The following is a 25,242-nucleotide window of genomic DNA, read 5'->3' on the forward strand; positions in this document are numbered from 1 at the left end:
TGCAGGAGCTGCTGATTCTCGATGCGCGCAATGGTGCTCTCCGTGGCCAGGCTTGCCCGAAACTCGGCCGAGTGAAGCAGCTCAAGATACTCCAAGCACGCTGGAAAGGTCAAGTAGGGTCGATATTCCGGCTCCCGCCAGTACTCAAGATACCGCAGGTAGTTGAGAAAAGCATCATCCTGCAGATAGCCTTCGAAAGCCAGGACTATCAAGACGCACGTGGGCAACGAACAGGCCCAGCCCACCCCGAAAACGCCAGTGGATATGACCCAGAGTCCACCACCATCCGAGGTTCAACAGGCCGTGATTCAAGAAGCAAAAGCAAGCAGACATTGAGTCGAAGCATATGAAACCATCATTGGCCGGATACAAAGACACAAAGACGCGGTAGCTGGCCGCGGGGGAATGTCGAGTGCGCGCTGATGAATCGAACGTACACTGTAGATAGCGTGGGTTGCCCAAGCATTGAACAAACTCGAGCTCAACCGCAAACCTAGCCGGACAGGCGAAAAAAAAGGCCGCAGCGCTAAGAACATGATCCGCAACAAACTCGACGTCTCATCAGAAAAAAAGGCTCTCCCACAGACTCAAGCACACACCTGTCCTCATCAGACGTCGGAGCCGCCATGTTGTTGGCCACTGCCGCCGACCGGTCGAAGCTTAAAGAACACAAAACGAAAAAATAAAAAAATGAAAAAATGAAAAACTCGGTTTTTAAAAAAAGCTGACAACAAGTGGGAAAATTATCAGAAATTATTGGAAAATTTGGGGAAAATTGAAAAGAGCATTTGGGCAACCGATGCGAGCCCCGCGGCGAGCAATCGCGGCGCGACTTGCGACGCTGGCTGGTGCGCCCAGGTAGTTGAACAGCAAGCCAGAGCCGAGCCTTTGACCGACCAGACAGGTTTAAATTGCCGTATACTTGTCATTTAACAATGTTGGCACTTTATGTGGCTTTTCGTTTCCTTTATGGCTTTGGACAGGACTTATACTTTTTTCTCCTAATGAAACGGTACGTCTGCTAGACAAACACGGCGTGAAGAAAGGGTACATGGCCCATCGACGACAACAAGGGTGTGCCTTCTCCTTCCTGCCGTGAGCACAGCTGCAAGCAAGAAAAACCAGCATTGATCCTTTGTAACAAGTTGTTTATGGCGAGCTAGGGCGCACGCAGGCGAGTAGTTGAGTTGAATGTGTGAGCGGGTCAAATCTCAGTTGTTGCCTTTTCATCCAGGCGCAGCCCACCGTCAGTATAACACCACTCATGGGGTGCCTAGGCGCGATTGAATGTCAAGTCACAGCTGCTGCCTTTTCTCATCCAGGAGGCCCAGACCGCCGCCGCCGTTTGCGCGATCCAGTCCACCTCAATTTGTCGACAAAGCAACAGACCGTTTCCCGCCAAAACAAGAGCACAACAATTCTGAATCACTAAAATAGTAAAAACATTACCCAAACAATTCATATCCATCTCAAGCCGTTGATGTTTGTTGTAACGGTTTTTTTTGACGCACTTCCCGCCCAAGCGCACTGAATCTCTTGGTCTCCACATCCACACACACACACACACACATGCTATACACACACACACACGAGTGAGACGCACTTGGAGCTCCCGCCCTGCTACACACACACATAGACAGACCTCCCTGACCCTCCCCTCTCTCTCTCTTTCTCTCTCTCTCGCTCACTTCTCACTTCTCGCTCTCTTCGTGACCCCATTCGGCGCCTTTTTTTTTGTGTGTCTGACGAGAGACGAGGTTTTGGCGCCGGTTTGCGCGCCAATTTTCACAGACACACACACACACACACTCACTCACTCTCACACACACACACAGAGCGACGCCCTGGGGGTGGCACTTGTCCGTGCGCGCGTCTCGGTGGGAAAGCCTCACTGTGCCACTGTGCCACTGTTGCATTTGTGTTCCTTGCTTTGGTCCAGCCGGGGCCGCCGCCAATGTGCTGCATTTCCACTGACCTTCCCACTGCACGATTGAACCACGGGCGACGTTGCCTCAGGTTCATTTCTCCGCGGTCTGCCACTGAATAGCATTTGACCGCTTGACCATCAAACACCAGCATGGAATCTTCGGATCAACTTTTGCCGGCTCCGCTGCGGTCATCGCCGCGGACGCTGCGCCGTCGCATTTCAAGCCAGGCTCACTCCACCCCCGCGAGCAAGAGCCAGCGCACCAAGTCACAGACCCCAATCGCCAACGACCGGGTGCGCCGGCCCCTGCAGCTTGAAGAAGCCGGCGTGATGGCCGGCCGTGACGAGTCCATTCACAATAAATCTCCGACCGTGGCAATGACGGCAGCCACCTCGAGTCATGCACCGGCCCAGGCCAGCTCAAGCGCCTCCACCGCTTCCGTTTCCGCCGTGCTTCCCTCGCGCTCGGCTCATCGCAGCCTTTCACTCTCGGACGTGGCCCAGCGGGCTCCTGCGCTTCCGGTCGTCGACCGCTTTAGTCCCCGCCGGCCCGATCGACCCAAGCCACAACTCGCTTCCAATGGCGAGGAAGCCCCTGCTGCGCACCGCCGCTTGGAAACCACCCCTGATACGGTCGAGCCCCAAAATGCAACCCCCGCCACGAATCGCCCTCGCCGTCTCGGTCTCCGCTGCAACCTGACCAGCCTCTTTGATGCCGCTGCATCCACCGAAGACTCGTGTGAGCTGTCCACACGTGATGCCGACCGCCGTCCTGTTCCTGTCCACGTATCACACCGCAATCAAAGTCAGCACCAGCCCACGCAAGCTCCGGCCGCATCGCCCGTCAGGCAAGCCACCGCGGTGCCTCCGGCACTGCTGCAGCGCTTGGGCAGCATGGCACACCTGGGCTACGATGCGCAGCTCCAGTCTCCCGTCATCATTCGCAACTATGCAACCACCCATCAGGGTGTTGACCCTCGATTCCTCCACGAGGTTCAGATGCTGCGCGAGGTCAAGCACCCCAATTTGCTGACAGGGCTGCAGATCTATACCCAGGCCGATGCGGCTTACATCTCCTTACCCATCGTCGACTACGACCTCAGTGAAGCCATCTCTCTGATCCACCATCCTGGTCGGGAGTGGTGCCAACAAAGCCACGTCTTGGCTGATCATTACCTCCATCAGATCCTGGCCGGCCTTGCGCATCTTCACGAGCGCCTCATCGTTCACAGGTCAGACTGCCGGCGTGTAGTGGCGCTCTTCATGGCTTTGCATGTCCCATCCATGAACAACCGTTTGAATGCTCCATCACCTCACCATGCATACGTGTGGCCGTCCTGCATTTGACAACCTGCATCTACTTAGCGATCTGCGGCCCGAAACCATCCGTGTAAGCTGCACGCACCATGTGCGGATCGGAGGCCTGGCCGCTGCTCAACGCTTACCAACCGCACAAAGTTGGCCCCTTGGCCTCAACAAAGTACACCGTTGGTATCAACCTCCAGAGTTTCTGCTCGGTCATCCAACGCGCAGCCCAGCCCTTGACATCTGGGCAGTTGGTGCAGTGTACGCGCATCTGCTCACGGGGGTAAGACCATCGCTCCAGCCGCCTTCTTCGACCTGTGACCTCGAGTCTTCCTTGTCATCCCTCACCAACTCGGTCCTGACCATACCCGCAGCACACGTTGTTTCCCCTGGACTCGCAAATTGCTCAGCTGTTTGCCATCTTCCGCTGCCTGGGCACCCCAACATCCGAGGTCAGCACAAGTGGTCCCCGGTGTAGCGCTTGGCTGTTGTGTGGCAGCAGCTTGTGCCGATTCTAATTCTGCCGGCCTCTAATGATTTGGCAGACGTGGCCGGACGTGGAGCGTTTGCCGTATTATCAGACCGTGTTCCCTTCTTGGCGTCCTCGTCCGTGGTCTGTCTGTCTGGCACGCCAGGTGCTACCATATCAAGCGCATCTTTTGGACGTGCGTACCTCGTAGTTTTGTGCTAGCATTTGTTTCAGACTTGACTTACCGTTCAGCTTTTAGCAGCGTGGCCAGTAACTCATGCTCGTGCATTAATATTGCGCTGGACCATATGCAGGGATTGCTGCGGTTGGATCCGGCGCAACGCGCCTCGGCTCGTGAGCTGCTTCGCTCTTTGAGCGATGTTGTACCCGAGGAGCTTCAAGTGGCTAATTTTGCCGAGCACATGCGCTTTCGAGCCGCCCGCGCAGCCGGCCCCATGCTCTCGGCTCACTGAGTGACCCTGTTATTGTGTTTGATTGTACAAATGTCGCGTAAACAAGCCGGCTCACATGTTGAAATTCTTTGTGCACATGTGTACGCGCACGTGGGATTGAATCCTTGTGCACGGCGTCGCTCTTGTCTCCTCTTCTCCCTTCCAATCCGAGTTCAGACTGACAATTGAAGGAAACAGCCCTTTGCCAATAAAAAGAAAAAAAAAACATCAACAAGACTTTCTTTTTGCATTTTTCGCACACACACACACACACACACACACACTGATTTACATGATGAGCATGGTGGTGCATGTTAGGATGCGAGTGCCAGCCATTTGGCTGGCAGTGCTCCTCTGCTTGGGCACGATCTTGGTGAAACAGGCTGTGGCAACTCCACATCTTCAGGTTGGTGAATAAGAGGCACGCTCGACGATCAGTTTTACCACTGCTGAAAGTTTTGTCGCATGCCCACACTGGCTTCACATTGGGCCGTGTATGCACGAGTGTCGTGCTTGCGTGTACGTGCATCTTAATCGGCTCCTGCTTGGCTTAGACGGTCTTTGAGGGTGGCAAAGAGGGGTACTTTTGCTACCGTATCCCATCCCTCGTGCAACTTGGTCCCGGTACGGGCGGCGCTTGGGCGAGATCATGCAGGCGACGCACGTGCAGTCCTCACAGTGACACTTTTGCTTGCCCCAGACTCGTACATTGCCTTTGCCGAAGGGCGCAAATTCTCGTGTGAAGATCATGGTTGGAATGACATTGTGGCCAAAACCAGCAGCGATGGAGGGCAAACGTGGTCAGCGCTGGCCGTGGTGTACGGTGAATCCTCGACCAAGGCGAACATCACCATAGGCAACCCCGCGCCCGTTGTGCTCCATGATGGGACCCTTTTGCTCGTTTTCTGCCGCAACAACCAGGCCATGCTGCTTCTCAATAGCACTGATGGTGGCCAAACGTGGGGCGGCTTTCGTGATGTGAGCGCCGGCATCGTCGACCCCACTTGGCCTTTCTTTGCCACCGGTTCGTCGCGGTGGCACCAAGCCCCGCAACTGCGCTTCCCCAGCATACATTTAGCCACTGATGCGGTGCTGTTGCCACTTGTTAGGTCCGCCGGGCAGTATTCAGTTGCATACTGGTCGAATCTTGGTGCCCGCCGATCATACAAGTACGCCTGATCGTCCCACAGTGACATCTTTTTTTTTCTTTTTTTAATCTTGGCACAGGGCCACGGGTTGATCGATGTGTGTTGCTCCTTCACAGGCGGGTCAACTCAGTCCATGGCCATTTATAGCGACGACTATGGTCAAACGTGGACTCGAGGTGCTATGATTCCCGACGGAAACGAATGCCAGGCTGTGGAACTGCCCGATGGTACCGTTATGATGAACATGCGTACCTCGCAAGCTCATCGTCAGGTCGCGTTTTCCAAGGATGGTGGCGCCACATGGAGCGATCCCGTTGTGACGGTCAACGGAACGGTTTGCGAAGGCTCGACGATCATGCTGCCCGACTCGACAGGTGCGTGTACAGCTTGCAACAACGAGCTCTGCCCCTTTGCTGTGCGTTCATCTTGGCAACCATCCCCTCCCTGCGTAGGCACTCTTGTCCAGTCCTTTCCCAATTCCAACGATCGTGCCAATGTCAGCATTCAGGTTCGTGTAGAGTCAAGCCGCTGCTTTGACTTCATCTTTTTCTCGTGTTGGGATCTTGGTTCCCAGCGAGGGAATCGCGTGACCGCAGATTTTGGCTCGCTCACTGCGCGTCCTGTGGGGTCCCTGGTGCACATGCCTGGGCGCGCGTCTGCACAGACTTCGACGGACGGCCTGTCATGGGGCAACTCAATTCAGGTACGGCAACTGTTGAAAGGGAGAGCGGGCCATGAAGCAGTACAGTGCAGGCGCGCGCCATGCATGACATGGCTTTTTGTGTTTTAGGTGTACGCTGGATCAAGCGCCTACTCCTCACTGCAGCAGGCGAACAATAACACGGCTGTAGCTCTGCTGTTGGAGATGGATAGCTACCAAAAAATTGCCTTTGCCATGGTCTCACTCGTTTGAAAAATTGATCAATTGTGCTTTGACCTCCAGGCAACCCCTATGTCACAACCTACAGCTTGATTGATGCAAACCAACGGAGAGGGCCCTTTTTTATGCGGCCTCATCAGCAATGGCCACGCGCGCTTCAACTGGGACTGAGAAAGGCCCGTCGCGCAACACGCCGCGCAGGGCCAGCCGATCTTCGGCACTCAGCTCGCCCGCACCGTGCTCGACGAGAAGCTGTGTCAATTTGCAAGGCATGTGCATAAGATGGGATCAGGCGTCTCATCATTACACCGTTGCGTGGGGTTGCCTGGTCGAGTTTACTCAACAGACCTGGACAGCGTTATACTTTGCTAAACGTCCTGCGTGAAGTTCGGGATGACGCTGGTCGAGCAAATATTCCAGCATGCCCGGCACGTTCAAAAGTTCCTGCTTGCATGCCCACGCCCCGTCCCAGAAATCCCGCGGTGAGGTGAACAGAAAAGCAATGGTTGCAAATCTTGTTCACAGTACTTGACTTGCCTGACGTGCCCAGGCCAAAGTGAAGAGGGAGCCAAGCAGTGCGAGGGCAACGGCACTTTGCTCCGGAAAGGAAGAGGCAGCGGCTTCAAACACAGATGCACAGACTTTGCGTCCTAATGTGATATTGGTGGTATGAGAAATGATTCTGTTGCGGTCATCGTGATACGGGGACAATTCCCAGACTCAAGCAACCAAGTGAGAGAACCAACCCTGGGCCGCTTCAAGTACCGGACCAAGGGCCTCGGGCTCCTAAACAGTCCACCATCCATTTATATGACAGACGCATGTTGAGGACAGTGCACGATATGGGACTGCGCGGCGCGACTGGAGGCTGGCTGACTTGTACTTACAGCTCGAAGGATGGTGTCTGCCAGCTGTGAGTACAGCTTAACCTGGAAGTTGCATATGGGGGCGTGTGAGTTCAGAAGCGCAGATTCCGCAGTGCCGCCGACTGGACGAGCAGCGTTGGTTGGAGAACAGACCTTGAGCTCGTAACGAGCGTGCAAAAGGTGGTGAGCGTAACGATCACGTAATGCTTGAGCTTTGCCGTCTTGGAGCAAAAGCTGACACAATGTGGTCTGGCGCAGGCATTGTGTCCAAGCACCCAGTGCTGCATGCTGCTCTCAAAGCGTCGGAGCAGCAGGCCTGTGGTGAGTAGGCACGTCGGCACAAAGGGTTGATGCGCGTACGTACCAAGATGGTAGTATCGCTTGAGTCCATGGCGACCGCAAAGGCATTGAGCAAGCCATAGCGTGCATCCCAGTCGGTAAAGTCCAGCTACAGGATCCCATGCATAACAAAGGTGTTTTGTAAGAGACGTTTGTGGGTAAACCGTGCGAGCGCTTTGCAACGAATACCTACCTCTTGTGATGCAGCCAGCGTCGCCAAAAAATCAAAGGTTACGGGCTATAGAGTGCCAAGGACCATGGATGGCAGTCAAATTAGCCATGCCAGAGCGCAAAACATGTCAATATCTGCTCCAAGGTGCGCAAGGGATTGTGGCATGACAGACCAATAGCATGTTCTGAAAGGGGTTGGCGGCGCCCTTGGGCGTGAGTGGTAACAATAGTGCATCAAGGACAGTGGGGGTAGAGAGCCATGTGCATGCTGCGTCACAGGCTGTCAAGAGCTTGAGGCTTTCGACAACATTGAGCTGGACCAGGATGTCATCCGATTGCGTGTAACAGTCCAACGCCGCCTGGAGCACGCCAGTGCCTAGGACGGCTTTGAAACATGCCTCATTGTGGCCTGCGAGCGTAGCGTAGAGGTGGAAAATACGAAGGCGCGCTTCAGGTGAAGGGGCGTCGAGCAGCCGGGTGACCAGGGTTGCTTGGCACACCCAGGCCAAAAGAGCAGCTTGTGACTGGGCCTAAGAACAAACCCGACCCATCCGTTGCATTTTGTCTTGTGAGCAGAAAGAAGGGCAGAAGAGGAACAACATGTGACCTGAGAACCAAGGCAAACGCTTACTAAGAGGAGGAGGCGAGATGCCGCCGAGGCTACCGCCAGATCCTCTTCGTGCAACAGCAACGCCGTCTGCTCAAGCTGGGGGGTTTGCTCCAGCTATATCAAGCGTGGAGCCCGCAGCGTTGAATGGTGAAAGCAGGCAAAATGACGAGGCTCGGCTACGGCACAAAGCTAGAAGCGTCGGGAAATGAGGGGGTACAACGCACCGTTTGGGCAGGCGGAGCAGCTTCGGCCACGATCGTGGCCAAAGCTTCAATGGTATGCTGGCGGATGTGAGGTGCCCGGCAAGCCAACAGGCGACTGTGTGCGGCCTGAAAGGTGCAAACGATTTGCAGCACGGTGACACATCACTCACGGATTGTTGGAAGCAGGAGCTCACGCGGCGTCAACCCACTTGAACGGCGGCCTGGGTGAGATCACGGGCGTCGGGTTGCAAGAGTGCGCGGAGGAGCGCTTGATCGGCAACTCGAAACGCCTCTGACGCCGTTTCAGCCAGGACAGCCATGGCGGAGAGCGCCACGGGTTGTGGTTCCCCTGCGCCGACCCAACTAGCGACGATGGTCAGCTGTTCAAGGAGTAGATTGACGACACACTGCTGGCCAAAGGGGGTTCTTACCGGCCATGCTTGTTCAAGGACGCCTCAACGAGGTGAAGGGCAGCGACGATGGCGTTGAGATTTTGAAGCGACTGACCGCTGCTTGCCTCACCCGTGACGCCAGCAGCAAGCTCGACGGCCGCTTGCAACGCCACATCCAGCTCAACCTGCGTCGCCATGTCTGCGCTGATGGTCCTGTTGGTGATACTCTGGCTAGGAAGTGTGTGTGTGTGTGTGTGTGTGTGTGTGTATGGCGTCTTCTCATCNCACGTCAGGAAAAGGCAACTAGCACTCGTCTCCCATCACACACACACACACACACACACACACACACACACACCTGATGCAGCAGCCTCTCTCTATTATGTGACGGTGTAGATTAGCTCCGCCCAGCTACTACCAAACCTGTGCCAACACGAGGCCTCCTCTTTTTTTTATGGCGCCTCCTGCATCCGACGCCGGGGCCTCCTCCTCCTCTGAGCGCGCCGTTCCTGTCGGAACAGGTCGTTGTTTATCTTCCAAGAATGGAATGACGTGGCCCAATGACGCTTTTTGTGAAGCGGAACTGCTGTTGTGAATTTGTTTTTGCTATGGCTCCTATGGACGCTGGACTCCCCCTCCCCACTTCAGACATCCCGCACCTTCGGTCGCCAAGAGGTGTGGCCAATTCCGGCGCCGCATTCTGAGTCTCTTTATGCTGGTCGGCCAATGTTGATGTTTATGGCCAGCGAGAACCCAGCCAGACAGGAAGAGGTTCGTACCGTCTGGAGCACATGATACTGACACTAGGCGGGAAGGGGGGCGCCAACCAAATCGAGCGGTTCAGGGCGCGCTTCAAGATAGTCTTGCAAAGCATTCTGCATTTGCTAACGCTGAGAACCGCCGCCATAGGTGAAACGCAATATTGTCTCATGAGTTGTTGCTCTTGCTACCTCCTTCCACGTCAGCAACCACGAGCTTTGTGGTGTGGTGTTTCGCATGTTACCCGCGCATTCGTGGACCAATTGCACCCTCTCGTCCAAGGTCCTTCCTACGTTCTCTGAGCTTGAGGATTGGCTCTCCCGGCAAAAACATTACTCTCAACCTACTGCCATGGAGCTGGTAAGCAGATGTCATCTACCCGCTGGTACAGCGCCAATGCAGCCACAGTGCAAAATCAGCGAGCACCTTCTATCTCATCCCGTGCTTGTGCTACAGAACGACGCGCTCGAAAGCGTGAAGGAGATGCTAAGGCAGCTGGAGGGCCCTCCCACATCCCTGGATTCAAAGACGGCTGACGAGCTGGCACGCCTGGGTCTGATGATTGGCGGGTTCGAGCCGGCCATTGGCGTGAAAAACATCCAGGAGGACGTCACACGCCTTCCTGTTTCCCTTGCCATAGAATGGGCCAAGGCTGTTTGTGCAGACCCCACCAAGCTACGTCTTGCCTTGAACCGCATCAGTCAGATGCGCGGCAAACAAAGTTCCGAAGACGATTCCAAACTGCCCGAGATCCCTGTCATCCTTCACCGGTTTGCTCGACCACCTTGCATCAAGAAGGTTGGGCTAGTCAAAGCGAATCGAATCAAGGCAAACCCACCCCGTGAGCCGTGCATCGTGAGCAACGATGATGCTACAGCGCCGCTTCGTTTCAACTGCATCGACAGCTGCACCAATGACAACTGTGGCGAGCCGTGCTGCATCACGACGGGCATCTCTACACAGACCATACGCAACGACATGTCGTCACTGATGACAGCCCACCGTGCCCTTCACCTGGATATCGTGCGCGCGCTCCTGGTCGTCAGTCTGGAGGACGAGAGTTTATTGACGGAAGCGGAGGAGACGGAGGCCGAAGAAGTATGGGAGGGATCGCCAGAACTGACCCAGGCGCAAGCCCGCATGGCTATCGTGGCGACGTCAGAGCGCGCTTATGAGATACTGGCTTCCGCAGACATGCTCTGGCCTATCCCCACCTGTTTTTGGTGTGATGAAGATCAGTTACCAGCGGTCGATTGCCGCGCTGTGGTTTCTGAGGAAAATGGCCCCAAGAACGAATTTGTGCACAAGGTCATTCAACCGGTGAATGCCACGCTGCTGCAGATGTGCGAGCACGCCATGGCCCTCACACCACAGTGGAAGCCCTGTAGCTTCTGGTTGCACGCTGCAGCCGAGCCGATTGACTTGATGTGGCGTCCAGCTCAGCCCACCCGACCCGCGCAGGTCATCTACATTGCTCTGAGTGCATTGGCAGAGTTCATTGCGGAGTGTTACGTTGACAACCGTCACGATGCACACCACGGCGACTTGGACGCCCTACTTGTCGTTGAGGAGGCCATTTGGCGCTTGTGTGACGGCAAGGCCACCGAGCTATCTTCCGCTGTAGCCATTGAGCTTGGCTTCCGCGGAGTGGTCCTCGCTCAGGCGGATGCCCGTCTCCTGGCGCGCGCGCTGCGACTTCCCTCCCTGTGGGAGTGGGAGGGCTATGACGAGTGTTTATATATGGCTGCAAAGGGACTATGTGAAGACGCTGGTCATCTTGAAATGCGCCCGTCTCGACGCAATACGGGCGTGCGCAGTGTCATCGTCTACTGCGATCGGAGTCTGTGTGCAGCCGCACCCGCCCAGGGATTCGACAGCAGCGTGAGCGCCGAGGATAAGTACATTATCGAGGTTGGCGAACGGATGCTTGCATCCGACAGAGCTTCACTTGAAGAAGAAACACGCGGGCGCGACGGCCCTTCTGCTCAGACATCGTTGGAGACAGGATTTTACAACGAGCGCACCGAGATTTTGCGGAAGCGGCGCTACATCCTTCGGCCGCTGTCCTGCTCTTCTGATAATGAGATCGCCATCACGGCTCAAGATATGGTCCAAAAGCCTCCCGACATGGAGCCCGGTAGTGTGTTGTCGTCGGAGCTGGCCAAGGTGTTGCCTCTGTTTGCCAAGCGGGAGACTGTTGAACAGTTTGCCGGTTTCGCCGCGACGTTGGACGGGGCTTCAAAAGCATTGGACTTTCTGACCGCTGAGGCCAGCAAGGCTAGCGTGGAAGCGCATGAGCTGATCGGACGGGTGCAGCACAGTTTGGTACAGCGACCGCGCCTCAGCTTGACGTGCGGGTCGGCGGCTCTTCAGATTCACGGCATGAACAAGCAGCAGGCCAGTGACCTGGATGAGCTCTTGCGCAACGATCTCTTTGGCGAGGCGCTGGCGGTTTGGACTTCGTGCCAGCTGCGACGGACCATCTTTGAGCGCACCAACGAGCATGTGCCTCTGCTAGCAACGAGTACCCTGCTCGTTGTTCCGTCGCCTTATCCCACGTTGTCACGTCCCCTTCAAGGCCCTTGTCCAGGCACCGTTGTGCCACCGCTACCAACACACGATGTGCAGCTGACGATCATCAACTTGGGTCGGTCCAGCATCAACCGCGCGCTTGGTACCCAGCTTGCACTCACGGTTAAGAAGGGGCTGGACGTGCTACGCACGGCTCAAGGGCGTCGTACGAGTTACATTGTGTGGTTTGTTGACAACAACAGGCCATTCCGCTTTGATCTGGCCATTGTTCGTGAGCAGTGCGGTGGAAGCTTGCGACAAGACGAGGCACATCGATGGGGACGGACGCTGCTGGCTGCCTGGTCTTCCTTGCTGTCGCAGGTCGAGCTGGAAGTGACGGATGTGGAGGATGAGTTGAGCTCGACCCCGCTGGCCGGGCTGGGGGTGCGGGCCAGCTCGGAAGCGGCGAAGCGGTTGCTTGTCGTGACATGGCATCATGACTTTGCGCGCGAGGCTGAGGCTGCGGCTCTACGCATGCTACATACCATGTGGGTCTCGCAAAACTGCGAGGTGAACTTGCGTCTTCATGCGTCGTGGAATGATAGCGGCTGCTGGGAGGTGAAAACCTGCTCGTAAACATTTGAGAGAGCTTGACAATCTAATGTCATGCTACTTGGAAGCTGTCGATGGGCATTGCATCTGGCGTTTTGTGGCATCGAGTTTTGAAGGTCTGTTGCGAACCCAACCCATGCGCCTTCAACAACGGCCTATATGATGACGGTGGTCTTATGTTCGTCTACACCAAAGTCCTGTCGCAGCCTATTTTTGTAATCAGCTCCGTATCATTCCCACACACTTGCCGAATACATGGCATTCGATTGGGGTTGTGAGGTTGGCTGACAGTGATTTATTTCCATGTCAATTGATTCCATAAGTGAGATGCACGTGTGATCCCCGAGGATTCCTGAGTCATAGTTCACTTTTTAGCACGGGAGTGAGTCGAGCGCTTGGGGCTTGGTGCACCCTGGTCGCGAGCTGACTGCTCAATTTGTCGCTCAGCAGATAGCCTCCAAAAGCGCACTTTCATGTCAGTCAGCCGGCTTCGTGACTGAGAATGGCTTGATCTTGAACAGATTCACTTCATTGCACGCGTAGCACAAACATGACACGATGATATCAATCCCGCACCTACTCGGCATTTGTCAAGCCAGGTGCACAATCATGAACGTGATGTCTGCAAAGCAGCAACAAAAGGAGGATCATGCGACGCACGATTTAGGTGAAGTGATGAAGTTGTCAAGAGCCAGATCGTTTTCTCAAATTGGGTGGATGGCACATTCGCAAGTGATTTTTATTATTATTGCGGTCGATGGCATTATAGAGGGCAGCGCCCGTGAAACAGGATTCAAGATGATAGAGCAGATAGTGGTGTTTAGAAACACCGGTTTTGGTAGTGTAAAGAGGTTAATAAAAAGTAAAAGGCGCTCAGGTTGAGCTGCCGGTCACGTTGGTCACGCTGCGCGCAATTTACTTGCTGCTGGTGTACTTGGTGACGGCCTTGGTGCCCTCAGAGACGGCGTGCTTGGCCAGCTCACCGGGGAGCAAGAGGCGGACGGCAGTCTGGATCTCGCGGGACGAGATGGTAGACTTGCCGTTGTACTTGGCCAGACGGGACGACTCGTTGGCAATGCGCTCAAAGAGGTCGTTGACGAACGAGTTGAGGATGGACATGGCCTTGGAGGAGACACCGGTATCAGAGTGCACCTGCTTCAGGACCTTGAAGATGTAGATGGAGTAAGACTCCTTGCGGCGCTTCTTGCGACCCTTCTCGCCGACGGCCTTGGCCTTGCCGGCCTTCTTCTCGCCCTTCTTGGAAGCCTTGGGAGGCATGGTGCTGTTCTTGTGTTTCTTGAGTCTGGACCCAAAAAATAAAATGCCACCTCCCAGCCGCAAACCTCCACTTGAAGTCGTGGTGCTGCTGCTGAGCAACAAGAGCTTGCAGGGGACAGAGAGAGAGACAGAGAGAGACAGAGAGAGAGAAAGCGCACTCAACTGTAACGGTCACAACTCACACACTCTCTCTCTTATAAAAAAGTCCCTTCAGCAAAACATGAAAAAAGTCCCCAGAACTTCTAAAGGGTTTATGTAACGGTCACACAGTTGTCATCATGCGATTTGCCGACCTCTGGTAGAGAAAAAGTCCCGAGCAAAGCTGAAGGGGGTGTTTAAGCTCCAAGCACAATATGCCAACCTCCACACCCCTGTCTGTGCTGGCCTGATCGAGTACAAGTGGGACGGGGATCGGTGGGAGTGGCATTTTCCTTTCCTGTTTTCTGGAAGTAACCTCAGTCATGGCTCGTACGAAGCAGACCGCCCGCAAGTCCACCGGTGGCAAGGCCCCGCGCAAGCAGCTCGCCACCAAGGCCGCCCGCAAGTCGGCCCCCGCCACCGGCGGTGTCAAGAAGCCCCATCGCTTCCGCCCCGGTACCGTCGCTCTTCGTGAGATCCGTCGCTACCAGAAGTCGACCGAGCTCCTGATCCGCAAGCTCCCCTTCCAGCGCCTCGTTCGCGAGATTGCCCAGGACTTCAAGACCGATCTCCGCTTCCAGTCGACTGCTGTCGCTGCCCTCCAGGAGGCCGCTGAGGCTTACCTCGTTGGCCTTTTCGAGGACACCAACCTCTGCGCCATCCACGCCAAGCGTGTCACCATCATGCCCAAGGACATTCAGCTGGCCCGCCGCATCCGTGGCGAGCGCGCTTAAGCGTCTCATTCCTCTTTGACGATGGACAAAGGCATGTGACCAAGGCCTGTCTCTTTGAGAGCAGCAGCCGTGGTGCCACTGCCACTTGATCTTTTGCACCAACTATCAAAAATAAACCCGGTGTTTTTAAACACCACACAATTCCCATATCATCCCAGACACCTTTGTGTGTGTTCAGCCCTCTGTAAGGGCTGGTAGCATCAAGGTCGAAGTAGTTAACAGTGTGCCATTCATCGTGTGAATAAACCCCCCTTGATCTGAAACCGTCAGGGTCGGCATAATGTTAAAGCGAGGTTGAACAGGCGTCGAGACCAAGTGGAGATGTTGGAGCTGTTCTAAGGGCGGGTCCATTCATGACCTTTGGTTTGCACTCGCGATAATACTCTCACTGTCAATACCCCTTGCACTCAAAAAAGCTCGCTGATACTCTTCTCCCGCATCAAATGCCCACCTCTCTCTTTCCACTTGTCTCATCTTTCTGCTTGCTACGTCGAATGACGTTGTGTGTGTGTAAAAGTGTGTGTAAAAACTACTACTGGTAGTGAATCTGTGTGTGTGTGTGTGTGTGTGTGTGTGTGTGTGTGTGTGTGTGTGTGTGTGTGTGTGTGTGTGTGTGGAGCCTGTTGGTCATTTTGCGCAGGACGGGGCGGGTGTTTGGCCGTCGGCATTTGGAATAGTGGACGTGGATTGTCGTTTGCTGGCGGGGCTTGGCGAGGTGGGTGGTGGAGGTGGTGGAGAACAGTCGGGGACATGGCTGCCGAAAGCCTGGATCACTTTCGCCAAACTTGGCTGGCCGAGTTGCAGGGGCAGCGGCGTGTCTCGGGCCGGTTTACCACCACTGCCAGTGCCCCGGTCGCTGCGCCAAACGCTGCTGCGCGAGAGCTACCACCCAAACGCAGTAAAGGTCACACCTCGCCACCGCGGGGTCCAGACATTGCAGCCGTTGCGCCCGCCCCACAACCACGCCCCTGGCAAGCCACGGCGCAATCCGAGACGCTGCGCGCCCTGATCGACGATCTGAATGATGACATTGAAGACGCCATCTTCGATGATCAGCTGCCCCGCGAGGTAGCCTTGCTCGTCTTCCGCTACTTGTCCATCCCCGACCTCGGCACCTGTGCCCGCGTGAGTCGGCAATGGCGTGAGATGGTGGAATCTGATGAACTCTGGGTGCACTTTGCCGTCGAGCTGGGCCTGGCTTCCGACCCAGAGGAGACACCTCCAGCAGAAGGCTGGAAAAACTTGGTTCGACGTTACACCCTGTATAGACGCGAACGCCAACGACGCTGGCGCGAGCTGCTAGCCACGTACACCGACATGGACCGTCACCTTCGCTTTACCAATCGCCCCGTCGCCGCCGTGGCCATCAGTTCAGATTGTATTGCCGGTGCCGTGTCCACGATCAAAGTCGGCGCTGCCCAGTTGTCCCTGGCAGTTTGGTCTACTCACTCACTTGAAGCGCGATGCGATCTGCTTCCCGTGGCCGAGGATGCCCAAGCCATCGCGCTCGCCTGCTGTAACGAGGCCGTGGCTTGCTCCACCGACCGTCAACAACTCATTCTCGCCGACAGCCAGCTGCAACACGTGACCCATCTCCCCCTGCCTGATCAACGGCACACGTTGGCCTGGGCTGGCCCCCACCTGTTGGTGACCGCAGCCGAGCATCGTGTCACCGTTGTAGCCCACGAGCACGCCCAGTTGTCTGCCTTGCCCATGCCTACAACCACGCCCACACCCACACCACCGCGCGGGTCGGCGACGCGACCAGATACGGGCCTCGATATGCCCTCGAACCACAATGGTTGGTCGGTGCGGTGGGAACTAAACGATCCCCAAAACCACATTTATGAAGTGGCTAGCCTAGGCTCAACCCCCGATCGTCCCTTGGCCGTGCTCAGCGAGCAGGGCGTGGCCCTTCACGATGCAGCCTCGGGCGCTGTTGTCATTGACCTTTACCCTAATCTTGGCGTGGCCATTGTGGCGGGCAACTTCCGGTCCGCATACGATCGCCTGCTCTACAGCGTTGCTGATCGATCCCAGTGTACATTGCGCCTGCACGACGTTCATGGACGGCTGCTCCAAGCCGTGGCTTTGCAGGGACTTAGCCTGGTGCCTGGCCAGGCAGCGTGGGAAACGCTGGTTGATCGCTACGATACCCTACCCCCGGCATACCTAGCCAATGCCAACGAGGTTGCCGTCGGCATTCAGCGCGGCGTCGCCACCTACGACCTGCGGGAGGGTCGACTTCATCGGCACCCCTGGCTCGCTGGCCACTCGGCCACCGTGGCCGTCAGCATGGATGATTGGCGCCTCGTCTACTCGACACGCCGCGAGTGGGGCCACGTGGGCTGGACCTATCTAGCGGACCGTCGTATGATGCGACGACTCTGGAACGTGCGCACCAGCGATACAGTGCGCACGCTCGAGTTTACTGACGAACATCTCATCTACGCCTGCGTCGGTGCGCGACCCCATCCGACCCGGGTGCGGGGCAATGACACATCAGATCCCAACCTGCCCATCCTTCACGCCTTGGATTTCACGGCCCCGCTCTCGGAGCTGGCCAACGCCACCTGTCCCTACAGCTCTGTCTACGAAAACCTGTACGGCTGGGATCAGGATCTTGACCTCCGCAACCCTTATGACAACGTTGACCCTGACCGCTTTGGCTGAGAATTCCCGATCGCCTTGTATTTCAATCCACACATCCGCATGCTAGCCTGGATGCCGCGCATCCCTTTCCGAGTACCTTATAAATTGAACTGCTTGCTGCCGTCTCTTCTTGCTCTTTGCAATTGGGTCTCTTGCTGCCAACCCCATCTGGCTAAAAGCCTCACACCACTCAAAGCCGTGTGTCACCCACACGTGCATCACACTTTTGTTTTTTTGTTTTTTTTTTTGTTTTTTGGCTGTCAATTCGTTATTCGCGAAAGAGCCAACAAAGCGACGGAAGGCAAGAGCTCCCTGGGCTTTTGGCACAGCGGGTGCAACAGGCGTAGCAAACGAGCTGCTTCGCAAAGAAGAAGAAGAAGACACAGGCAACTTCATTCATTGTCGTCAAGATCGCGCGCTGCTGGCATCATACACACACACACACACACACACACACACACACACACACATGCGCGCATTTTTCCTTCGTCCTTGTCGACAAATCGCACGCAAGATGAAGACGAGCAATCAGAGGCGATCCAGTGGCCGCATCGGTGTGGGCCGTGTGCTGCTTGTGTTGGCGGCAGTGGTTCTGCTGGGGCGTGTTGGGGCATGGCAGCCGGTGGTGGATAAGCCGTATCGTGAGCTGCGGAGTAATCGCGTGGGGTTTGCTGGAACTCAGCCGATCGAGGGCTGGGCTCAGGTGCCATTCGTGCGCGTTCACACACTCCAACGCTACAGCACGACGCAGGTACTGGCTGTGGCCGACGCGCCCAACGGCACGACAGGCGTCTACGTGGTGACGCTGGGTACAACGGCCAATGACGTCTCAGCCCAGCGGCTGCCCTGGGATGTGGATCCACGCGCGCATGTTTTGCCCGCTGCCCATGAGCCCGACGCGTTTACCATCATCCGCGACAACTTTATTGCGCGCGTGTCTTGCTCGGTTGGTGCTCACGCTTGAATCTGGGATCCCCTGTCAAACTCACTGGCAATCCCGTCTTGTCTTTTTTCTTTTTCCTTTTTTTTTTTTTTGTGTGTGTCGTCTCACTTGCTGCTGTCAACATCATGCTGTGGCTTCAGGCAACGGCATGCGAAGAACAGTTTTCACTCCCGATCCCGACTCTCTTGGTCACCACTGTCAAGATGCTTGACAGCGGTGCCGCCGCTCTAATTGGCACTGATATAGGTCTGTGGCACTTGTCCAGCAATGCGACTGACCTGACCTTACTGCGCCTGACCGAGGACCTGGTGCTTTCAACCACGGCCTGTGGCGAACACTACTTTGTGGGCACTGAAACCAAGGTCCTACAGATCAACCAGACCGGCCACGTTCTCGACTGGGAATGGGTCACGCTCCTCGACGCTGGAGCCGGCGGTGCATACGGGGGGCCCGCACGCGACATGACGTGTGACCAAGCCGGCACGCTGTTTACCACCAACCAAGTGAGCCTCAACACCCGAGCACCGAACGGCGGCATTGGGCGCCTTGATTATCAGCAAGGCATGCCCATGAATAATGCCAGCCAGGTTGTGATGGAGCCGGGGACCGAGGCCATGTGGATCGGCACGCCCCGGGCGCTCCTGCGCTATAGCCGGGGACAGGATGATCCGGACTGGCGCTTTTTCCACGGCGATCGCTTCTTGCCCCACTCCTCCAACGTGACGCACGTGGTGGCGTTGGATGCCGATCGCGTTGTCGTGGCCACGACCGGCGGTTTTGCCTTGCTGACTTGGGAAAACTGGACGCTACGACAAAAGGCCGACTGGTATCGCAAGACCCTCCTAGCCCGCCACAATCGTCACGGACTGGTGGCAGAGTGTGACATGGATGCCTACGGCCAACTGTCATCGTGCACTGGCGGGCCCAACGACAACAGCGGCCTGTGGACCAGTTTGCTAGTGTCGGCCTACGCCCATGCGCTGACCGTTGAACCTTCGGACGAGCACGCGCAGGCCTTTGACATTTTTCAGCGTGGCCTTGAGCTCCTGGTCAACGTGACCAATGTCCGCGGTCTGATGGCTCGAACATGTGTGGCTCCCAACATGAGCTTTCCTGCCACCGACAATGACTGGCACAACAGCTCTGCCCCCGGCCTCCAGGGCTGGCATTTCAAAGGTGATGCATCCTCGGACGAGGTGGTGGGCCACATGTTTGGCCATGCCACGGCGGCAGCATTGCTGCCCGACAGCCCGCGTCGCAACATTTCGCGTCAGTACCTACTTGATATCATGAATTACATTGTCGACAACGATTTCTACCTCATTGACGTGACTGGCAAGCACACGCGCTGGGGTGTTTGGAACCCAGCTGAGATCGATGACAGGTATGTGCCACGCTCTTTGTGGGATGGACCTTGCCGAGGAGCAGCGCGCTCACGCCCTGGATTCGTGCTGCTGCCACCGTCAGCATTCTATGGACCAACGAGCATGGTGTGAACAGCCTGCAGATCCTCGCCTACCTGTCAGCTGCAGCTGGCCTCGCCAGGTAAGCTAACGCAACAGCGGGGCACGGAGTCAAAGTCGAAAGTCTCTATTGATGAGTACAGCGGTGTGCCTTTGACGCTTGCTGTGCGTATGTGTGCCATCACAGGAGCGAGCAGGAACACGTCAAGTTTGTCAAGGCAATCAAAACTCTGACCACCGAAGCAAATCGCGTAAGTAGCGCATGCACCTGGCATGGACGCGAGGTTGTTGTTGCCGTTGTTGACTGATGAACGTAACGTTGTTGGTTAACCGCCATCTGCCTCTTGTAGTTTGATAAAAACATGCTGAATCTCAAGATTGAGGCGCCAGCTTCAGACAACTATTCGGACGACGAGCTGACATTTTTGCCGTACATGGTCATGGCCTTGGGCTTGAACATGACCGCACAGCCACAGCTGGCGGCCGCGTTGGGCCCGAGTTTGACGCGCACCTGGCAGTTTGTGCGTGCCTATCGCAGCGCTCCATGGAATGCCATTTATACGGCAGTGGACGGCAACCTGACGACACAGGCTGATATTGACAGCATTGTCTGGTACGACCTCTTGTTCCCTGCTGTATTTGTGTGCTGATGCTCGATCCCACATCTGACTCGGCTTGGTATCTGCCAGGAATCTGCGGACGTGGCCATTGGAGCTGATTGATTTCCCGGTCAACAACACGATGCGACGCGACATCTACATCGACCCCGAGGCAGAACGCAATGGGCAGGTGGGCGACGACGATGAGCGACGCATCCTGCCCGCATATGAGCGACCGCAGCTGCGATGGAACGGCAACCCTCATGACTTGGATGGCGGCTCGGGCCTATCCGAGGGTGATCCGGGCGCTTGGCTCATGCCCTATTGGATGGCACGCCATTACGGGCTGATTGTCAACTAGCACGTCAACGCCCTTGTTTGGAAGTGTTGCAGCACCCACTTACAAGTTGCTTTACATGACATTGATTGTCTTCTTTCTGTGTCAGGACGAGGCTTGTTTCGCCTTGCGAGGAGTTTTGTCTCGTGTGCTAACAGTAAATTGACCATAGGATCGTATGCATGAAGTCTAGCTTTGCTTGACGTTGGGCGTTGCGCATGGCTTGTTTTGCTTGCGACTTTTTTTTTTGATTTCTGCCTCGCTTTGAACTGCATTACTCGACTTGACACCACAAGGCCAACACTTCTTGATTACTTTTATTTAACAATAACAGTCACTCAGATGATCGGAAGATTTGTGGTGTTTAGAAACACCGGTTTTGTGTTAAGAGAGAAAGGGACTTTGAGACGATCAAGACCGTTGCAGGTGCAACTGCCAGTGACCACTACAAGGTCGTGGTGAATAAAGAGAGACGATTGGCGTCTGGTGAAGGAGCTTACTCCGACTTGGAGGCGGAGGAGCTCTTCTTGGGGAGCAGGATGTTGTGGATGTTGGGGAGCACACCACCCTGGGCAATGGTGACGCCGGAGAGCAGCTTGTTGAGCTCCTCGTCGTTGCGGACGGCCAGCTGGATGTGGCGGGGGCTGATACGGGTCTTCTTGTTGTCCTTGGCGGCGTTACCGGCCAACTCAAGAATCTCAGCGGCGAGGTACTCCATGACGGCCGCGAGGTAGACGGGAGCACCGGCACCAATGCGCTGGGCGTAGTTACCGTTCTTCAGGTGACGGTGGATACGGCCAACAGGGAACTGAAGGCCGGCGCGAGAAGAGCGCGACTTGGCCTTGCCTCCGGCAGCCTTGCCAGCCTTGCCAGTCTTGGACGACATGATGAAGTTGGTTGTTGGTTGTTCTTGAGGATGAAACCAAAAAGAAAAATGCCACTGCCCGGACTGACCATCGCACAAGTGTCCCAGCCCGTGCAAGGCATCACCCTTAGCCCCTTGGCCAGTCTCCTCCGTCTCCCCCTTTGCACACTGCCCGTCACAAAGCTCTCATGTTGTTTTTCCAAACCGTTAACGGTTTCAACTGGGACTTTTGCATGATTTGGGCATTACTTAGAAGTCTAGGGGACTTTTTCACCAACGAACGACATGAAGAAACTGATACACTTACACACTTGTAGCTTACTGGCTCACTTACACACACACTTACTGGACTTCAAAGAAAAGTCCCCTGAAATTCCCTAGAGCATTGAAGAGGGGAAAAGTCCCAGCGCCACCGTGAGTGTAGTTCGCCCACTTGGGTGGTCGGCTACAAGTGGATGAGCTCGGCCGGGAAGAGGCATTTTCTTCTGGATCTTCCTTCAGAACAACAACTGCAATCATGTCTGGACGTGGCAAGGGCGGCAAGGGCCTCGGAAAGGGTGGCGCTAAGCGTCACCGCAAGATTTTGCGCGACAACATCCAGGGTGTCACCAAGCCCGCTATCCGCCGTCTGGCTCGCCGTGGTGGTGTCAAGCGTATCTCGGGCCTCATCTACGAGGAGACCCGTGGTGTCCTCAAGGTCTTCCTTGAGAACGTCATCCGCGATGCCGTGACGTACACTGAGCACGCCAAGCGCAAGACGGTCACCGCCCTCGATGTCGTGTACGCCCTCAAGCGCCAGGGCCGCACCCTCTACGGCTTCGGCGGTTAAATCCGTTGAAACGCTCTTTATCAACTCTCTCCTTATTTTTATATACCCCTTGAACACAAAACAAAACAGGTGTTTCTAAACACCACAAACTCCCAACATCATCTCGTGCCACAGTTGTGGGCTCGAAGCTCTTGATTCCGTAATGACGTAAAGTACATGCAGTTGTTTAGGGAGAGAGTGATGGGTAGATCCATATTATCTCAAAACGAACAGAAACACACACAAACTATTGGAATGGTTTGGACGAATGTGGGGTAAGCGCATGTGAGCGTCCCGAGGGATGGGGTAAACTCTTGATAGCGTGTGTGTGGTGAGTGATGGGGCGGGGTGGTTGAAACGGATCTACCCCCATTCTGATGCATGCGAGCTAGCTGCTGCTCTTCACGCGTGCAGATGACGCAGTGTGGAGTCGTGGGTCAAGCACGCTGGATCAAACATGCAGACTTTTGTTTTTGATCCCCACAACAAACCAAGGCAGGGAATGCACCGGCCATAGTCCGCTCGCTGTGGTGCTGTGGTTTGGCAGTCGTGTTGAGTGCGACTTGCGCCCGCACCACACCTCGAGTTGGAGGAATCCTCTATAATCCTGACACACCCCAAACACGTAGCACAGTTACATCTTTGTTTGCGTCTCTGTCAAACACGTAGACTCACGGGCGAGCAGGTTTTTGAACTCCTCTTCCTGGCTGCCTGCTGCAGCCGTGTGATATTGGTAGCGTTTGGGAACAAAGGGGGCAGCAACCATTGCTCGGACCAGAAAAAAAACAAAACGCGAGGATATGATTAAGTATTCGGGTGTATTGCAGAGCGAAAAAAAAAAAAAAAAAGAGCTAAAACTTCAAGGGCGGTCCCTTGAACATGAATATCGACACAACCCCCGAGGTGGGCTAGACAGGAAAAAACAATACAGGGACAACCGATCCGATCTAAAGGGTTGCAGCATGCAAGCCTTGGCCCAACGTGCCCATCCGATCCACGCTCTCAAACTGATGGCGCTCCAAGGCCTGTTGCCGCGCACGGGGCGAGCGGAACGAAGAGATGGCTGGCTGCGCATTTTTCTCAAAGCGGCTCATCTTCCACGGTGCCGAGGGTGGTGGTGACCGCATCTACATCGAGCCAGTCACCCTCGTAAGCCAGATTGCGCATCAACACTCAAAATGGTGGCCCGAAGCAAGATGATCCCCCGCGTACCTTTTGTCGCAAAAGAACGGTTTTGGTGGTGGGAATGCCCACGCGGCGAGACTCGCGCACCTCTTGTCGGTGCTGAGCCTCGCTTGCTTGCCGCTGCAGCAAATACTGGCGCTGGGGCTCAAAGCTCATCAACTCTCCGACGCTGCCATCAAACCTGTACAACAAGCCCAGCCAAACAAGACATCAGGAAGAAAGTCGAGGCACTGCTAGAATACATGGAGGTGAAGGAGGGGGGAAGAAGGATAAAAAGGCACACAGCAAAGCACACACCGATTGGTGGCGCCGGCGGGCTGGGACGCGTCTTGCACGGTGGGACCGCGCAGACGGCGGCCAGGGGTGGTGTTGTTGGTGGACGACTTGCGCTCAAGCCGATGGGACTGGCGCAGCGCCAACTGGTCCTTGGCACTGGTGAGCCCGTGGCGCAGCGCCAGTTTGTTCATGGCCACGTAGTCGAGACCACGGCCAGTTGAGCCGTTGGAGGAGGCCGAGTGTGTGGTGGAGGCCGGAGTGGTCAAAGCTGAAACAGCTTCGGGCTGGGCCCGCGACCAAGCCATGGCATTGGCAACGCTGTCCGTCTTGACGTTGATCCGACCATGCGTCATGCTTTGTGCGCGCGCATTGACCCCAGCTCGCGCGGAGCTCCCCAAGGGTGCCTGGGAGTGACAAGATGCGAGAGCAACGAGCGGGAATTGTTGGTTTGCTGGCACCGAAATGATGGACGAAACGCGCGACACACACGCACACATGAGCACGGTTTGGACACACACCTTGGCGATCAAGGGGTTGGTGCGCAGGGTGCCACGAAGCGGGCGCGTGCCCAAGGCTGAATCAGGTGCATCCCGGTTGGCCATGGGGACGCTAGCCTTGAACTGTAGAGGTTGACGGCGCGCTTCACGCAACGCCTCCCGATTGGAGTCTGCAGCATCGAGCGGTCGAGGTCAGGTGGCGACGCGCGAGCACACAGACAGATAACACCGAGTGGGACTTGGGCGACGTACGCTGCTGAGCAATGTAGTTGGAGGTCATGCCGTGGCGCCGATCGACGATGGAGGGATCTTCAGGCGGCAAACTGCGGCCCAGCTCCGGGTGGGCAATGAGCGTGTTGTTTTGACGTGTGGGACGTGTGCCAGCCATGATCACGGTTGACTGGGAAGACTACGGACGTTTTGCTGCGCCCGGTCACAGCCCGAGACTTGGGAAGCGGGGCGAGAGAGGGCAACAAAAGGTCAAGCAGGAGCGCAAGCGACAACGCGACGAGTGCTCTGGCGATGGCAGCAATGGCGGTGGATTGGATCACGAAGACCGCCAAAAGCAGAGGAGAGGAGGGGAAATGTTAAAAAGGAAGGGTCCCCAGAGCACGACGCACGGCAGAGAGGTCCCAGTCCCACCCACACACGCCACTCACCGAAACGGGAGCAAGAGCCAGCAAGCCAAGAGGGATGGGGCGTGCCGGAAAACGATGCGTGCAGAGGAATGCGAGAGAGCGAGAGAGCGAGAGAGCGAGAGAGCGAGCGAGAGCGAGAGCGAGAAGGAGGAGCGCCACACAGAGAGAGATTCAAAGAGAGAGAG

The 25,242-nt window shown here is 56.0% G+C and overlaps 10 protein-coding genes across 10 annotated transcripts; 6 read left to right on the plus strand and 4 right to left on the minus strand.

The window, feature by feature from the left end:
• Window positions 1–2,077: 2,077 nt before the first annotated feature.
• MONBRDRAFT_28714 (uncharacterized protein) lies at window positions 2,078–4,174 on the plus strand (the record flags this gene model as incomplete). Its single annotated transcript, XM_001749104.1, has 4 exons — window positions 2,078–3,159; window positions 3,293–3,407; window positions 3,607–3,684; window positions 4,016–4,174. 4 exons carry the CDS (start codon window positions 2,078–2,080, stop codon window positions 4,172–4,174), a joined length of 1,434 nt encoding a protein of 477 aa, XP_001749156.1.
• A 444-nt stretch (window positions 4,175–4,618) lies between these two features.
• Window positions 4,619–6,214, plus strand: MONBRDRAFT_28715 (uncharacterized protein; the record flags this gene model as incomplete). The annotated part of the gene is made up of 8 exons (XM_001749105.1): window positions 4,619–4,672; window positions 4,708–4,777; window positions 4,854–5,177; window positions 5,263–5,322; window positions 5,418–5,675; window positions 5,754–5,809; window positions 5,966–6,004; window positions 6,092–6,214. 8 exons carry the CDS (start codon window positions 4,619–4,621, stop codon window positions 6,212–6,214), a joined length of 984 nt encoding a protein of 327 aa, XP_001749157.1.
• Window positions 6,215–7,064: 850 nt separating this feature from the next.
• On the minus strand, window positions 7,065–8,959 carry MONBRDRAFT_28716 (uncharacterized protein; the record flags this gene model as incomplete). Its single annotated transcript, XM_001749184.1, has 8 exons — window positions 7,065–7,110; window positions 7,201–7,363; window positions 7,408–7,495; window positions 7,580–7,624; window positions 7,731–8,087; window positions 8,222–8,281; window positions 8,392–8,485; window positions 8,802–8,959. 8 exons carry the CDS (start codon window positions 8,957–8,959, stop codon window positions 7,065–7,067), a joined length of 1,011 nt encoding a protein of 336 aa, XP_001749236.1.
• Window positions 8,960–9,872: 913 nt separating this feature from the next.
• On the plus strand, window positions 9,873–12,668 carry MONBRDRAFT_11351 (uncharacterized protein; the record flags this gene model as incomplete). The annotated part of the gene is made up of 1 exon (XM_001749106.1): window positions 9,873–12,668. The coding sequence occupies one exon, from the start codon at window positions 9,873–9,875 to the stop codon at window positions 12,666–12,668; it is 2,796 nt and encodes a 931-aa protein (XP_001749158.1).
• Window positions 12,669–12,941: 273 nt separating this feature from the next.
• On the minus strand, window positions 12,942–13,953 carry MONBRDRAFT_38595 (uncharacterized protein). The gene has a single exon (XM_001749185.1). It carries the CDS (start codon window positions 13,920–13,922, stop codon window positions 13,560–13,562), a length of 363 nt encoding a protein of 120 aa, XP_001749237.1. The 5' UTR covers window positions 13,923–13,953; the 3' UTR covers window positions 12,942–13,559.
• Window positions 13,954–14,383: 430 nt separating this feature from the next.
• Window positions 14,384–14,794, plus strand: MONBRDRAFT_28719 (uncharacterized protein; the record flags this gene model as incomplete). Its single annotated transcript, XM_001749107.1, has 1 exon — window positions 14,384–14,794. The coding sequence occupies one exon, from the start codon at window positions 14,384–14,386 to the stop codon at window positions 14,792–14,794; it is 411 nt and encodes a 136-aa protein (XP_001749159.1).
• A 542-nt stretch (window positions 14,795–15,336) lies between these two features.
• On the plus strand, window positions 15,337–20,812 carry MONBRDRAFT_28720 (uncharacterized protein; the record flags this gene model as incomplete). The annotated part of the gene is made up of 8 exons (XM_001749108.1): window positions 15,337–15,509; window positions 15,599–17,443; window positions 18,066–18,392; window positions 18,530–19,773; window positions 19,857–19,934; window positions 20,040–20,103; window positions 20,203–20,465; window positions 20,542–20,812. Coding segments are annotated over 8 exons (4,263 nt in total), but the record flags the coding sequence as incomplete, so codon positions are not given.
• Window positions 20,813–21,284: 472 nt separating this feature from the next.
• MONBRDRAFT_11356 (uncharacterized protein) lies at window positions 21,285–21,674 on the minus strand (the record flags this gene model as incomplete). Its single annotated transcript, XM_001749186.1, has 1 exon — window positions 21,285–21,674. The coding sequence occupies one exon, from the start codon at window positions 21,672–21,674 to the stop codon at window positions 21,285–21,287; it is 390 nt and encodes a 129-aa protein (XP_001749238.1).
• A 496-nt stretch (window positions 21,675–22,170) lies between these two features.
• On the plus strand, window positions 22,171–22,482 carry MONBRDRAFT_11357 (uncharacterized protein; the record flags this gene model as incomplete). Its single annotated transcript, XM_001749109.1, has 1 exon — window positions 22,171–22,482. The coding sequence occupies one exon, from the start codon at window positions 22,171–22,173 to the stop codon at window positions 22,480–22,482; it is 312 nt and encodes a 103-aa protein (XP_001749161.1).
• Window positions 22,483–23,408: 926 nt separating this feature from the next.
• MONBRDRAFT_28723 (uncharacterized protein) lies at window positions 23,409–24,807 on the minus strand (the record flags this gene model as incomplete). Its single annotated transcript, XM_001749187.1, has 5 exons — window positions 23,409–23,588; window positions 23,674–23,827; window positions 23,944–24,326; window positions 24,441–24,589; window positions 24,672–24,807. 5 exons carry the CDS (start codon window positions 24,805–24,807, stop codon window positions 23,409–23,411), a joined length of 1,002 nt encoding a protein of 333 aa, XP_001749239.1.
• Window positions 24,808–25,242: the final 435 nt, after the last annotated feature.

The sequence above is a fragment of the Monosiga brevicollis genome, genomic scaffold (genome assembly GCF_000002865.3).
Source record: "Monosiga brevicollis MX1 MONBRscaffold_28 genomic scaffold, whole genome shotgun sequence".
NCBI lineage: Eukaryota > Choanoflagellata > Craspedida > Salpingoecidae > Monosiga > Monosiga brevicollis.